Source organism: Numida meleagris, chromosome 7 (genome assembly GCF_002078875.1).
Source record: "Numida meleagris isolate 19003 breed g44 Domestic line chromosome 7, NumMel1.0, whole genome shotgun sequence".
Taxonomy (NCBI): domain Eukaryota; kingdom Metazoa; phylum Chordata; class Aves; order Galliformes; family Numididae; genus Numida; species Numida meleagris.
In genome coordinates, this window is record NC_034415.1 from 12,744,037 (window position 1) to 12,758,574 (window position 14,538).

The 14,538-nt window shown below is 37.2% G+C and overlaps 1 protein-coding gene across 11 annotated transcripts in view; it reads left to right on the plus strand.

Moving 5' to 3' along the window:
- DPYD (dihydropyrimidine dehydrogenase) overlaps positions 1-14,538 on the plus strand; it is a 333,346-nt gene that overhangs the window by 159,224 nt on the left and 159,584 nt on the right. For all 11 annotated transcript variants that reach the window (XM_021404735.1, XM_021404734.1, XM_021404738.1 and 8 more), the window contains 3 exons: positions 309-478; positions 3,729-3,939; positions 11,689-11,873. In XM_021404735.1, the coding sequence (XP_021260410.1) occupies positions 309-478; positions 3,729-3,939; positions 11,689-11,873 (566 nt within the window). The remainder of the gene's footprint in view (positions 1-308; positions 479-3,728; positions 3,940-11,688; positions 11,874-14,538) is intronic.

Consider the following 14,538-nt stretch of genomic DNA (forward strand, 5'->3'; position numbering starts at 1 on the left):
AAAGCATATTACAATGCTAATTTCCACCCAAAAGGACACACAAAACTAGAATTGTGTCATTTGTATCCTTTCCAGATAGAAAGGTGCTGCTTCTTGGAGTTCTGACTATAACATTATGTATATGAGCATAACTTAAAAATGGGAATAAAACTGTCTTTCAGTGAAGCAGAATAATTTGATAGTGACACTCCATGCTTAGGAACTGTAAGATGCAATTTTACACTGCTTTGAGTACAAGTACCTTTTGAGCTGTCATGCAGAAATGGTTTCTCATACTTGAAAATGGGGTTTTTCCTTTCATTTTTCAGGGATGCGTGCCTGTCACTCTCCATTGCCATCAATACATGGAACTGTGATTGTACTTGGGGCAGGAGACACTGCTTTTGACTGCGCAACATCTGCTTTACGCTGTGGAGCTCGTCGTGTGTTTGTGGTCTTCAGAAAGGGCTTCACTAATATCAGGGCTGTCCCAGAAGAGGTAAAATTGAAAAACAGCATTTATAAGAAGGGATAATGGTTGTTGTCTCTGTAGAGCCTGAAAGTGTGCTGTTGGTACTTAAAAGACATCTACTAAAAGATTGTTTTTTAAAAACGCTCTTAAAATGTATAAAAGTTTATTTAAGCTCTAAGGCTCTGATTATGTAGTCTTTGGTCTTATCCAAAGTCATTTCTCTGTTGTACCCTGTAAAGTCGGAGAGATGCCTTTGCGTAAAAAGGGTAAAATTTCCTGTAAATTAGAAATCTGTAAAATTCTAAAGATCTTGGAGGAACCCCAGAAATCCATCAGGCATTTGAGTATTATAGGCAACTCTTCAGGTCCAAGGATTATACTTAATGGCTGCTGCCTAATGAATCTCAGCGATCTTGACATAGTTTAGGGAGTCTCTAAATTCTTGTAAGGAAATTACTTATGATGATTTTTTGTTTGAATCACTGCCAATGGCAATAGAGCAATGACATTAATCACAGATTTCAGTGTTCAAATTGATTTTTAGTTTGACTTTGCACTTGGGCATTTATCAGGACATCTGCCAATTCTGAAACTGTCTATGCCTCCTCAATTTATCTGTATTGCAAGAATTTTTTTTTTCAGGTTAGATTTTCTTATTTTGGTGCTTTTTCCCTTATAATTTTTTTGGTACATCCTTTATACTTTTGAAAGATTTTAGCTAATAGTACATCAACTGCATCTTTATAAAGGAACTTATGGAAATTTGATTATCTCTTTTCAAGAACGTGGGCATCTTAGAGATTTTATACAGGGTGGATGGATGTGGAAAAAAAGAACGGATGATCTGCAGCATAATTTTGTTTCTGTTGCACTTCTAATAAGACATCTAGACACCGGTGAAATTACTGAGGTTACTGTAGCAAAGAGATTCATGCTATTCAGATTCTTCCTCATTAAGAATCAGCTGTCACTCTGAACCCAAATCTTTGTTAGCAGCCTAGGTGAATTCCAAAAAGTTGTCAATGTTCATGTTATCAGATCATGCAATGATTTTGAAAAATATAAAATTAAAGTAGCTTTGGCTAGTAATGGCCATGCCAGAGTGGTGTCAGGTTGAATATTTTGTAAGATATTACATGTAAAAGATATTAGATTTACTTTGTCAATTAAAGATAGTCAAATACTGAAGTCTCTACTAAGGCCTGCTGTTTGACTTTGGTAATTTTACCACATCAGAGAATGTGGTTGTCATGCTGTTATTTTCACACGGTATTTGGCATTTGATAATAAACACAATCATAGAAAAAATAAATTGGATCATGTGCTTAATTAATATTATGCCTTTTAAAGCACAGATAGTTGCATAAGGTAGCTCTTTTGCCCTCAAAGGAGTTATTCAAAGTGACAAGGAACAATAAGAAAATTAAAAAATCACAGAATTGCAGGGATTGGAAGGGACCTCTAGAAATCATCAAGTCCAACCAACATGCTAAAGCAAGTACTCTATAATACATCACACAGGCATCCAGACAGGTCTTCAGTATCTCTCAAGAAGGACGTTTCACAGCCTCTCCGGGTATCCTGTTCCAGTGCTCTGTCACCTGCACCGTAAAGTTCTTTTGCATATTTGTACGGAACTTCTTATGTTCCAGTTCTTGGCTGTTGCTGCTTGTCTTATCACTGTACACCACTGAAAAGAGTTTGGCCTCATGCAGTTGCTTCCCACACTTTAGATATTTATAAACATCGATCAGATCCTCTCTCAACCTTCTCTTCTCTAGGCTGAACAGATCCAGGTCTCTCGGCCTTTCCTCGTATGGGAGATGCTCCAGGCCCTTTATCATCTTTGTAGCCCCCTGATAGACTCTTTCTGGGAGATCCTGTCTTTTTTGAACTGAGGAGCCAGAACTGGATATAGTACTACAGATTTGGCCTCACCAGGACAGAGTAGAGGGGGAGGATCAACTCCCTCAATCTACTGGCCATGCTCTTTTTAATGCACCCCAGGATACCATTGGCCTTCTTGGCCACAAGGACACATTGCTGGCTCATAGCCTATCTGTTATCCACCAGGACCCCTGGGTCCTTCTCTGCAGAGTTCCTCTCCAGCAGGTCAGCCCCTAACCTGTACTGATGTATATGGTTATTCTTCCTTTGTTATCCTTTGTCTCCTTTGCCAGATTAAATTCCAAGTGGGCCTTAACCTTCCTCACTGCATCCTTGCAGGCTCTGACTACATTCCCGCATTCTTCCCAATTAGTCAGGCTCTTTTCCCACATTTCTTGGACCTTCTTCCCTTTGAGTTTATCCATGAGCTCCTTGCTCATCCATGCAGGTCTCCCGCCACCTTTCCCTAATTTCTTACTCTTAGGGATGCACTAATCTTAAGTGTAGAAGCGGAGTTTGAGTGTCAACCAACTCTCATGGGCTCCCTTTCCTTCCAGTGCTCTACCCCATGAGATACCTCTAAGTAGGTCCTTGAATAGATTGAAGTTGGCTCTTCTGAAGTCTAGGGTTGCGATCCTACTTGTTACTTTGCTTCTTCAACACAAGGTCCTGAACTCCACCATCTCATGATTGCTGCATCCTATGCTGCCCCCAACTTTCACACGCCCCAACCAGCCCTTCCTTGTTAGTAAGAAAGAGGTCCAGCAGCACACCTCTCCTCATCAGCTCCTCCTCCACCTGCATTAGAAAGTTATCTTCAGCACATTGCAGGAACCTCCTGGACCATGCATGCCTGGCTATGTTGCTAATCCAACAAATACCAGGATGATTGAAATCCTTTGTAAGTATCAGTGCCCAGGATCATGAAGCTACTTCCAGCTGTTTGTAGAAGGCCTCATCAACTTCATCCTTCTGATCCGGTCGCCTGGAGTACACGCCCACTACCATGTCACTGGTATTAGCCTGCCACTTACTTCTCGCCCACAACCTCTCCACTCTATCGTCTTTCACCCCCAGGTAGAGCTTGATACATTCTAGTTCCCCACTCACATAAAGAGCAACTCCACCACCTCACCTCACCAGCCTGTCTTTCCTAAAAAAGATGTAAGTGTATCAGTAAAACATTTGCATTGCAAATCTAACAAGTACCGCTGTCTAGAAACTGATTGATTGAATAGCACTGCCGGCTCTGAAATCAGTATTAAGATGCCTATCTGTTTAACATACTCTAGTGCCTTCTGCTAAAGAAGAACGTGTGGTAACATCTTGAGTGAACTTTTCATAAAACTTATCTTGTTTGCTTATTTATTTTATTACTTCTTCTCTACAGATGGAACTTGCAAAAGAAGAGAAGTGTGAATTTCTGCCTTTCCTCTCCCCTCGGAAAGTTGTACTTAGAAGTGGACGTATTGTTGCAATGGAGTTTGTTCGAACTGAACAGGGCAATGACGGAAACTGGAAAGAAGATGAGGATCAGGTTGTTCATCTGAAAGCTGACGTGGTGATCAGCGCCTTTGGTTCAGTTTTGAGTGATGCTAAAGGTAACTCTGAGTAATGCATTTTATAAATGCCAGTTGTTGTTTTAGCTGCAGCCATTTTGTGTCCTTTAGAAGTTTTGTGAAATGAGTCTTCTGGAGATTACAAAGCATGTGACTTTCCACAGAATTTGTTTGCCCTTTGATTATACTTATTAGGATAAAACGAAGAGTATGATTAAGAAGAAGTTTTCTGTGTTTCTATGTTACTGTCTAGAGTAGGAACCCTGATTAGAGGTACAATTGCTCAGTATATATCTTGCTTTCCTCTCAATGCAAAAGGGATAACAAAGAATACTCCTGGGGATTTCTCCTGAGCTCACTAATTAACCTTTGAGAAACTCATTATACTACAATTTTAGACTGAACTGATCTGATCTGTGAAACCTTTTTTACCTATTGAATTAAGCAAGAATTAAGACAGATTCGTTATTCTGGTTTAGCTACTCTGGGTATCACTCATTTCTTATACATACCCACAAGGACTGCGGCTTCTTTCATATATGCAGGATTTGTTAAATTCTTCTGTGCTTTTCTCAGCATGTCTCATTGTTTACCTGTACTTTACAAACTTTGTTCTTAAAAAAAAAAAAAAAAAAAAAGAAATGAAAAGAAAAAGCATGTATTTAGTTCAACAGTAAGTATAAAGAAACTGGCACGTAGATGGCATTTCAGAGACTGAACATATTACTCAGATGTAAAAGAAAGCAGAAGACAATGAGTTCAACTGTGAACATGAGATCTGTGCAAAGCTCAGACTGTTCTCCTCCGACACTAGGTTAGAGTTCGGGTGCGTGTAGTTGAAAGTAAAAACAAATAAACAATTCTGGAATGTTTTGTTGTTGATAATTTAAAAAACCCTCTGTTTTAAGTCTTTTGGAATGGTTTTTAGAATCTGATGTGATAAATCAAATATTAGTCTATGCAATCAGTATGTTTCATTGTGATTCATAGAACTTGTGATAAAGGAGTGATTCTGTTTTCTCCCACATTGCAAACTGCTTCATCTAAAAGGTTGAACTTTATTGTGTTGCTTAGCCGTGATAATATACCAGTCTTGTATTTTATGCTATGCTTTCACCCCCTAAATGACGCGTTGTGAGGTTTTTAAATATGAACAAAAAATGTGAGGGGAAAAAAGTCATACAGCAATCTGATCATGAAAGAAGAGGATCGTTGCCCTTGGGGGTGAGCAACATACTTCAATTTCACAATGTGTTTTTGGTGAAACTGCTATTAAAATAGAAAGCAAATTATACAGAAAGAGGGAAGAAATATCAGCATTTGTTTTGTACATTGTGAAAATGAAAAGACTAAGACTGGAGGGAATAAAGTACTTATTCTGAGCACAGCATTTCAGTTGCTTTTAAACCTTTATTTTTTGCCTAAGCTAGCCTAGCAGAAGTCAAATTTACTTTTCACCATCGAGCTGAATTATAACCAAACCTTCAGATAAATCCAACAAAAAGGAACAACAACAACAACAAAAAAAAAAACCATAAAAACCTCCAGATATCTTATATTCTTAATGTTTTTCTAAAAGGAATCATGCTTTTGTATTCAAGAGATGGAAATATTCAGATTTCTCCACCAAAACTTTGTGAAGAAAATACCAGAGATACTCGAAACTGGGCTAGGCCCTGAGCAACCCAGTCTGGCTTTGACTTTGATCTAACTTTGAAGAAAGGTTTGGACTAGGTAATCTCCAGAGGGCTCTTAGAGTCTGAATTTTTCCATGTCTGGGTGACTCATGAGCGTGTTGAATAAGCATGTTACTTGTTACACATGCAGAGTTCTGTCAGTGATCTAATTTATAAGGCATCTCTGGAAATAATGAGTGCTGATATAGGTGGTATAGTACTGGCATAGGTTTAATGAGCAGGATTTGTCTGTTATTAATAATGTTTGATGCTAATGTTATTGATGAAAGAATAAAGAAAATTCTATGAGAACGAAAGGGAATGAAATGAGACTTAGCCCCAGTTCAGTGAAGAGTACAGGACATTCATGATGTAGCTGGTTTGCTTAACACAGTACAAACATGTTGGTGCTGCTGGACTGAGCAGAAATAGTCCGTAGGTTAGAAAGTTTTTTCTACTCTATTGCCCTCATCAAGCTGTTCCATATTCTTTAGCATAGTGACTATTACATTTCCACCAGAGATTCTATGCACTCACAGTAGATGTTTAGTTTTCTTTTTTTAAAAAAATAATATGCTAATTGTGTTTTTAAACAACAGTTCCAGTAAATATGCATCCTCCCACTGGAAATCATATAAATGCATCATTCATTAAAAAGAAATCAGTTGTAAGTCCATTTGGTGCTCATGAAGTTGCTAATAGACAGAACAGGAGTGTTGCCCTCTAAACTGTTATAAGATCATTGGTACTTTACTGAAACCAGTTTAAAAAAAATGGTTAAATCAATCTACTACAAATGGAGTAAAAATAAGGTTTTACTTTGTTGTTGTAAAAAGATTTTGCAAGCAGAAGCTGCTTTTTTTTTTATTGCATAGATTACCAAACTCTTCAAGCCATCATAACTGACTAATATAAACCAACAGATAAAAGAAAATTTTGTACCCTTTCTGATGTTCTGGCTTTTTTTCTTGCTTTATTATTTTGAAGGCCTGCAATGTATTACTGAAGTATCTCTGGCACCATTCTAAATACGCATGTAATGCTAATTACACCCTAGGACTGTACACAGCCTCAACATCCTATTCAACACGAGTCCAGTTTGTTTTAAAGTCTAAGCTTTGAATAACCCCCCTTCTTTTTTTTTCCTGATAAGAGAAAGGAAACAATGTTCTGGGACTGCAAAATCTTGCACTGGAACAAATGTCCTTGTTGTGATATATTCTTGTATATTTATGTTAAGAACCTGGACCATAAGTGGAGAACCGTGACAAAATTATGGAAAATAGTATGCTTGGTCAGAATGCACTCCAAAATGGAGTGCAGGGCAGGTGACTAGTGTAGGGCAGGGGATAAATCAAAGTCTGTTCACTTTCACAATGTACAAAACATGAATTCAGTTCAACATTCTGTTTAGCAAGCTAGTGACAGGCAGAAAATAATTGGTGGCAGGCTTTCAGCAGTAGCCTCTCCCAGCATACCTGGGCCCAGTTTTAACCAGTTAAAGCACATTTTATTCCTGTTTCAGTACATTAGTGGGGCAGAGATTATGGGAAGCATGCTTGTGCCTTTGTTTGTCTTCTGGGCCTCCAGACTGGGCAGCGTCAGCAGTAAAGGAGACTGTTGGTGTGTGTGATAGCTATAGTTTTACATTTGAGATTAAGAAAGTTACAGTATATTTGTATTTTTCTGAAGTAATGCTTCTATTCACTGTAAAGGCAGTCTGTAAGATGGATATCAAAAATAACATTAATGAGCTACTAAAGCTAAAATTACAGGAACTTATGAAATTGGTTAAACATAAAAACCATTAAACTGTTTATTGAAGCTTCACAGATATACTGCAGCTAATGAGCATTTCTGCTATTTAAATAAGCCCAAATTGAACACACATTACATGGATACATAATTAGTCATGGCAGTCAAACACACACAGATTCACTTTTAAAGCTTTATTTGAGGAATATTTTCCATTTGATTTGTTTTGTTAATTAAAATATTTTTTCTGTATTCACTTATATTTTAATATTGTTTTTGCAAGCACAATAATTTGCTGCTGCTTTTCCATTTGTGTTTATTTGCTCTGTGAATATAGCAAATGGAGAATATATATTCAGAACTGTCCTTTTGTTTGGTATTATTTGTGTTAGCATCATTTGATAGCATTAGAATAATTCAACTGTATGTTATTTTTCATCCAGAAAGTTTCTTTCTAATTATAGACGAGGGCTGCTCTGAAAGTAATGCCTATGTTGCTATGTTGGCCCACGACATCACAGGCAGATGTTGGTGGTATGGCAGCAGAGGCTGAACTTTACACCAATATTCCATCATATTTTGTTGCTGCGTGACAGATGGCAGTCTGACAAAATGGCATCTGACATGGAAGTGCATATGGAGAAAAGGTGTGTCATTGAATTCTTCCACGCAAAAAAAAATGGCACCCACTGACATTCACTGATGTTTGCTGGGCATTTATGGAGACCAAAGAGTGGATGTGAGCACAGTGAGGTGGTGGGTGGTGTGTTTCAGCTGTGGTGACAGTGGGTCACCTCCACTGGTACAGATTTGTATGAGTGCAGCATGCAGGATCTTCTTCATGGCTGGCAAAAATGCACAGCTCATGGTGCTAAGTATGTTGAAAAATGGTGTTTCGTAGCTGAGATTTTCTTTGTCAAATAATATTACTGTGCTCTTTGTATCTGTTGTAGTTTCCATGGAAATAAATGGGATTCATTACATTTAGAGCAACTTACATATAAATATCTCATCAGGATATAAAGGCGAAGGCAACACAGGCACAAATTGCACTCTAAATTTTGGAAAAAAAAAATAAAAGCTGTATTAGTTTGGAACTTTAAAGAGTGTGAGATTGCAGGCATTGGAAAGACACTCATCTCATTACCCTGTCCCAAACAGGGCACCAACAAATACAGAAAGCAGATTGATTGCTTATTTTTCAGTGGCAAACAGCAGCTAAGAAAACTGATAGCCAGGTTCATCTCCTTACAAGCTCAGGTTTGGCTCCTACACTCTTTCTCATGCCTTGCAGAGGCAGAGAGAAAGCTTCCACTTAAGAAGATCAGTGTTCTCCCCTTCTTTGCAGGCAGTGTAGAAAGTAGTCCCACCAACTGCCCTGGATATCAGATCCAAATTGTAAGGACGTTAGGAACTCTTATAAGATGCCTTTGAATCATGTCCCTATTTTTACTTAACCTAAATCTTGGAGATTATAAGAAAAACAGAAGGAAATAGCTGCTGGATACCATGTCAACCGTACCACAAGGGAAATGTGCTTTCTCAGTTTTAAAAACACTGAATCAGGCAGACAAATCTCCAGTCCCCGGGGGGAGGTGTTTCAAGCAGACGTATGTTGGGCTTTTTTGTACTCAAAAAGCTTTTGATGTAATTATGGCCGTACAGTTATTTTAGCACAAAACAATCCAAAGATGAATTTGAGAAATGCAGCAGATCTGGGATATCAGAAGTAATACCTATTTTCCCCTCAAGATGAAAAGTAGTCATAACTTTTAGTCGTACATAATTTCCTGTGGAAAAACTACATCTGCAGTAGCATGTTGCCCTCCAGTACACTTACTATGGTTCAGTATTATCTCAGAGAAAAAAAAAAGTCATCTATACTAACCCCAGTACCAAGCCCTGCAGCACCATGTTTTCCACTGTGATTTTTTTTTCTTCTGAGCGTGTCTTTACAAGTCTGCATGTAGTTAGCTTGTGAGAACTGTCTAGACCACATGCTGAGATGGCACCACTGCACCCAGTAAATTATCCCATGTATGACAAATACAAGATCATTGAAAGTTATCTTGATGCACAGTATGAGACATAAAGAGGAAGTTAACATATTGATTTATAAATATTACTGAAGTATAATAAAACTACTATCAGCAACTATAAGAACTTTCCTTAAAAAACAAACAACAGCAACAAAAAAAACCCAAACTCAACAAACTCTCATTTTCCAGGCTGAAAAGTCTCTCATTCTGAAGGTTCTGTTTGGTGTGACCTTTCAGTAATTTAAATATTTTTAAAGGAAACAGTTTCATAACTTTTTGATTCTGCTACTAGGCAAATATTGTTCTTCCTAAGTTAAGCCCAAACTGTATGCCGGGTAGGAGATATTGTACAAGCAGTATGTCTTGAATATGGGTTAAATGCTTCTGCTTTCAGCTTAAAATTGTGATTCTGTATTCTGAAACAGATGCAAAAAAAAAAAAAAAAAAAAAAAAAAAAAAAAAAAAAACCAACCCACCAAGACTTTGGATTTGAGTCCTATGGATATCTGTGTTTGCTGAGGGTAAGAAGGAGAGCATAGGTAGGATAGGCAGATTTAAATGTTTGTATCTTGCTTTCAACTTTATTATTTTGCCTCTTGTTAGACACAGCTCTCCTCTTTGAAATATACTTACGATATTTGGTTTGAAGGTGAAGGGAGATGCAGAGCCTGGGAAGAAACTTCCATCTCGACATCGTGTGAGAAAGATGTCTTTGAAGCTTGCTGTAAACCTGGGTGTACACTGGGGCAATAGTGTGAATTTGCCCTTGTATTGGAGTGGGAGAAATATTCTTGTTTTAATCTAGCAGGTTTCTCTTTTACATATATGACAGCACAAGTACATCAGTTTAATTGACCTTGGAAATCTGCATCTGCTAGCGGTATGTCCCTGAGGGACAGTACAATTTTAAGCTCCATTTTATTGCAAAATCTTCAGTTCCTGTAGACTTAAAGCCACATAAAAATAACTCATTTTGATATACGGCATCAACATTTGCTAAAAATATTTATTGAAAATATGATTCCGTTCATGAAGCTATTTTGAAGTGTCTCAGTGATTATAAAATAATGTTAAAAGTTGCGTAAGAAAAATTATGTTAAGAAAGCAAAATTATTTTGATGATCATTTATTTGTAGTCAATACCATTTGTCTAACTGTTTGTCTAATTTTTTAATCGTTATATCTATGTTGTTCTTAAGGTTCATGCATGGAATGCCTACATAAGCTGTTTTCTAACTTGAAAAAAAAATTAAGATATCTTAATGAATGATCTAAATATTCAGAAGTTGCAGTGAAAAATACAGGAAAAATTATATTTGTATAAGCATCTCATTTTTATTGTTTCTATAATTTCACTCTTAATATATATATGCTTCAAAATGAGCCTTAATTTCAGAATGTTCTGAGCCTAAATATCAATTCAGTATGTTTTGTATTTTATTGTAGTGTATCTTTTACAGAAAAAAATACTTTAAATCAATACATTTTTTCAAAACCAAAGCTGTCAAAGTATAATGTTTCCTGGTAGGGAAAATGTGGCATCTAAAAGTTTTCGATCTGGTTTGATAATGACCTGTGAAAAGGTAGCAGAGTATCATTTCTATTGTGAGCATTAACAAATGTGTGAAGTAAATTCTGAATGAATTTCTAGAAATCATAAACATTCTTCTTTGGCTTTAAACCTCAAAAATCATGTGTGATATATTAAGTTGCACAGGAGTTAATATGTTAGGTTTTCAAGTGAAAAGCATGTTGATGTGGAAAGTACAGTACAAAGCTATGGGTGGAGGGAAAAAGACACAATTTTGTTTTCCTTTGTTATCATTGTTCTTAATAGGATTTTCAGAAGCACTGGATTTTTTTTCCTGGGATATAAATAATGCCAGTGAGAAAGACTTTGTGAATTGTAGCTTCTGGGGCACATTGTTTGTTTTCAGGGAGAGACCAAAAGAACACTAAAAGTAATTATTTCTTGTAATCAGTCACTTCTTATGACCCTTGTCTACTTGTATTTTGCACACAGGTCTAGTTTTGCAGGTACAGAGGAACCAACCACTTACTGATGTTACCAAAGAACTGTTCCGTATAATAGATATGTTCTTCTGAGTTGTGTTACTAACTACATACCTCTACTACCTCAGCAGAACTGTTTCTGTATAGAAAAGAAATTTTCAGTTTTATCATAAACACAGATTTAATTAAGTGTAAAAATTAGACCTTGGGACTGCTTTTCTAATTGTTATCAGTATGTATTTGAGAGATTTTGGCAACATTTTTTTTCTTTCTTCTGTTAACATATTTGTCCTTCACTTTAATTGCAGTCAGAGAGGCCATGGCACCTATCAAGTTTAACAGATGGGGTCTTCCTGAAGTAGATCCAGAAACTATGCAAACGAGTGAACCCTGGGTTTTTGCAGGCGGTGATATCAGTGGTCTTGCTAACACTACAGTGGAATCAGTAAATGATGGAAAACAAGCCTCTTGGTACATACATAGATACATACAGGTAACTATTTCAGATTAAATATGCAAGTTTTGAATCTAGATTATTTGGTGATTTGTACATTATGGAGTCATTCAACTTAGATCACGCACTTGATTTTGTGGAGCTGAATCCAACTGTCTTATATTAACACTGAAATCTAAGAAACTATTTCTGACTTCCAGCTCTAATTCTGCTCAAGGAAAATACACAGTGCAAGTAGAAGTCCTGGTTGGTAACTGGGGAAAAAGAAGTGAGCTCATCATTTAAAAAGTAAAATATCTCAATACTGCATAAAGTAAAAAATAATGCTGCCACTGTTGATACCTGGGGAAAGATATTTTTAGTATTTTTAGAGTACAAGTGTACTAACAATTTACAGAGAACGCAGATGATCTACATGAGAACAGAGTTGGCTTTGGTGAGGCTCATCAAGTGGAAACGAAACAAAATAATCACTGAATGCAAAGAGGAGAATTTACCTGAGTAATGGAAATATAAGGGATAAAGCTAGTAACTGCTTGTTCCATTTGGTGCTCTTTCCAACTTTCTGAGCGTTTCTGCTAGCCCTACCTTTTCTAGATGAAGAGAGAGCACTAAGTGTAGAGGAACTGTCAGAGACAAGACACAGCCTGTGCGCAGACAAGCAGCTGACAAAGACTGTTCACTGTGCAAGGAACTTTTAGAAATATGATACATGATTCATTCTTCTACCAAAAGAGATTTGAACAACTGAAGTTGGGACTGTAACAGCTCGATGTCTTTCTCCCCCATCCATCTGCTCAAAGCCTCTCTGATTGCATGTTTGTGCAATTTCATGCTGCTGGGGTCTGATTTCACTTCCTAAAAATACTTCAACTGAAAACTTGTTGTTAGTATCTGTGCATATTTTTTTTTCCTCTTAATCTAAAGCACTGTTCATGTCCTGGCTTCTTTGACTCTTTGAAAATGCTGAGTGTGAAACATCTTTAAACCCTGACCTACTTGCTTAATTTCTCAGCACACTGTGAATTTGGGTAACTGTGATAGTGGGAGATCTCCTTTTTGTCTCCTTCCTCTTTAACCCCCTATAAATACAACTATCACTTAAAACCCCTCCTTTTTCATGTTGCTTCCTTCCTCAAAGCTTGCTTTTTTTCTTTTCCCCTGGAATGTATTGAATACTTTGCAAGAAATCTGGATAGTCTGGCTTGAGAATTAGAATTTTAAAGCAAGCAGGCTTGTGATATTAGAGAATTGCTGTTACCCTTTGCAGGTTTCAAGGCAGCTTATTCGACCTTACAGTCTCACCAGGAAGCTAATGGGAAATCCTTACAGCAATCTTCACAGGAAAGTTTCCAAATGTCAGGTGTCACCTTTCCAGCTGTTAGATGAATGGGTAGCCCAGGGGCATTTATTTGGATGTGCAGCCCTTGTAAAATCTGGTTGCTGTGGTGGAGTGCACTGTAATTTGGTGATTTACTTTACCAGTTCTTGGACCTGGTAGACCTGGAGGAGGGTTTGTATTTTAAAGAAGTTGTTTAGAAGAGGATCATGTTACCCTCATGTTTTTAGGGGTAGTGTGTGTGGGTGCATGCCTTTGTGTGTTTGCATGTTCATTCCACTGCTCCATATTCTGAAAACTTTCCACATGAAATGAAGAAACACCTTTTAAAAGTACTTTATTTTCTCTCTACTTTTTCTTAAGATGAGCAATCTTTGTGTGAACTGAGTGTCTGAATTGAGTATGATAGATTTTAAACACATTGATATCATCTATTCATTTTCATTTTAGTTACAGAAATAGGTAGCCATTTTCAAAATCATCAACTCTCACAGTAATTGAATCTATAAATAATGCAGTCAGTGTTTAGCAAAATAGAAATATTCCCTAAAATTTATCTACCAACCCAAGACAAAACCCCCCACCATCCCAGCTCCTTGCTGAAATTTCTGTTTGAACAGTGTGCTCTTACTATCCCAACCTATTCCAGACAAAAGGCTAAACAAACAGATGGACTTGCTATGTGCCCTGAAATTCCAATCATTTCAAGCTCTGGCACATGGTCAAGTGAAGCACAAGATCTAGACTCAAGGACTCTCCAGTAGAAACACCTTATGTTCAAAACTGGGAATTATTTACAGAAGCTTCTTGGCTGCTCTTATTCTGGAAACTTTCCATCATCAGTTGCCTAAATGTCTCCTGCATCTTAACATTTTCCTTCCACTCTGCTAAGCATGGGTTAATTTCAAAGATTGTTGCGTGCATCTCTGTGTTGTACTAGTTTCTATAAACATGACCAGTCAAAGCCTAACCAAGGGCAGCTGAAGTATAACCTGTTTGAAAATGCAGTCTCCTTTGAACAATTCTCTACAGGTCAGTAGAGGTCCAAACACAACCATCTCAATTCATGTAACTATGTAGTACTCCCATTTTTTCAGGATTCAATCTTTTTTGTTACTCCATGAATGATGTAGAAATGTATTTAAATTAGTATTGTTGATTTATTTAATTTGGGAATTACAATGACCCTCACTTTTGTCCTACGGTAACTTCATAATAGTGGGCTGAGCAATATGGGCTGCTATTCTGTGCTATGCCTCAGATAGTATCCATTTCTTCCATTTCTTTTTGGTCAGTGAATGGGATTTATTATTAACCGTTACATAGTAACTATATTGAGGGTAATTCACACTTACTGGAGGACTA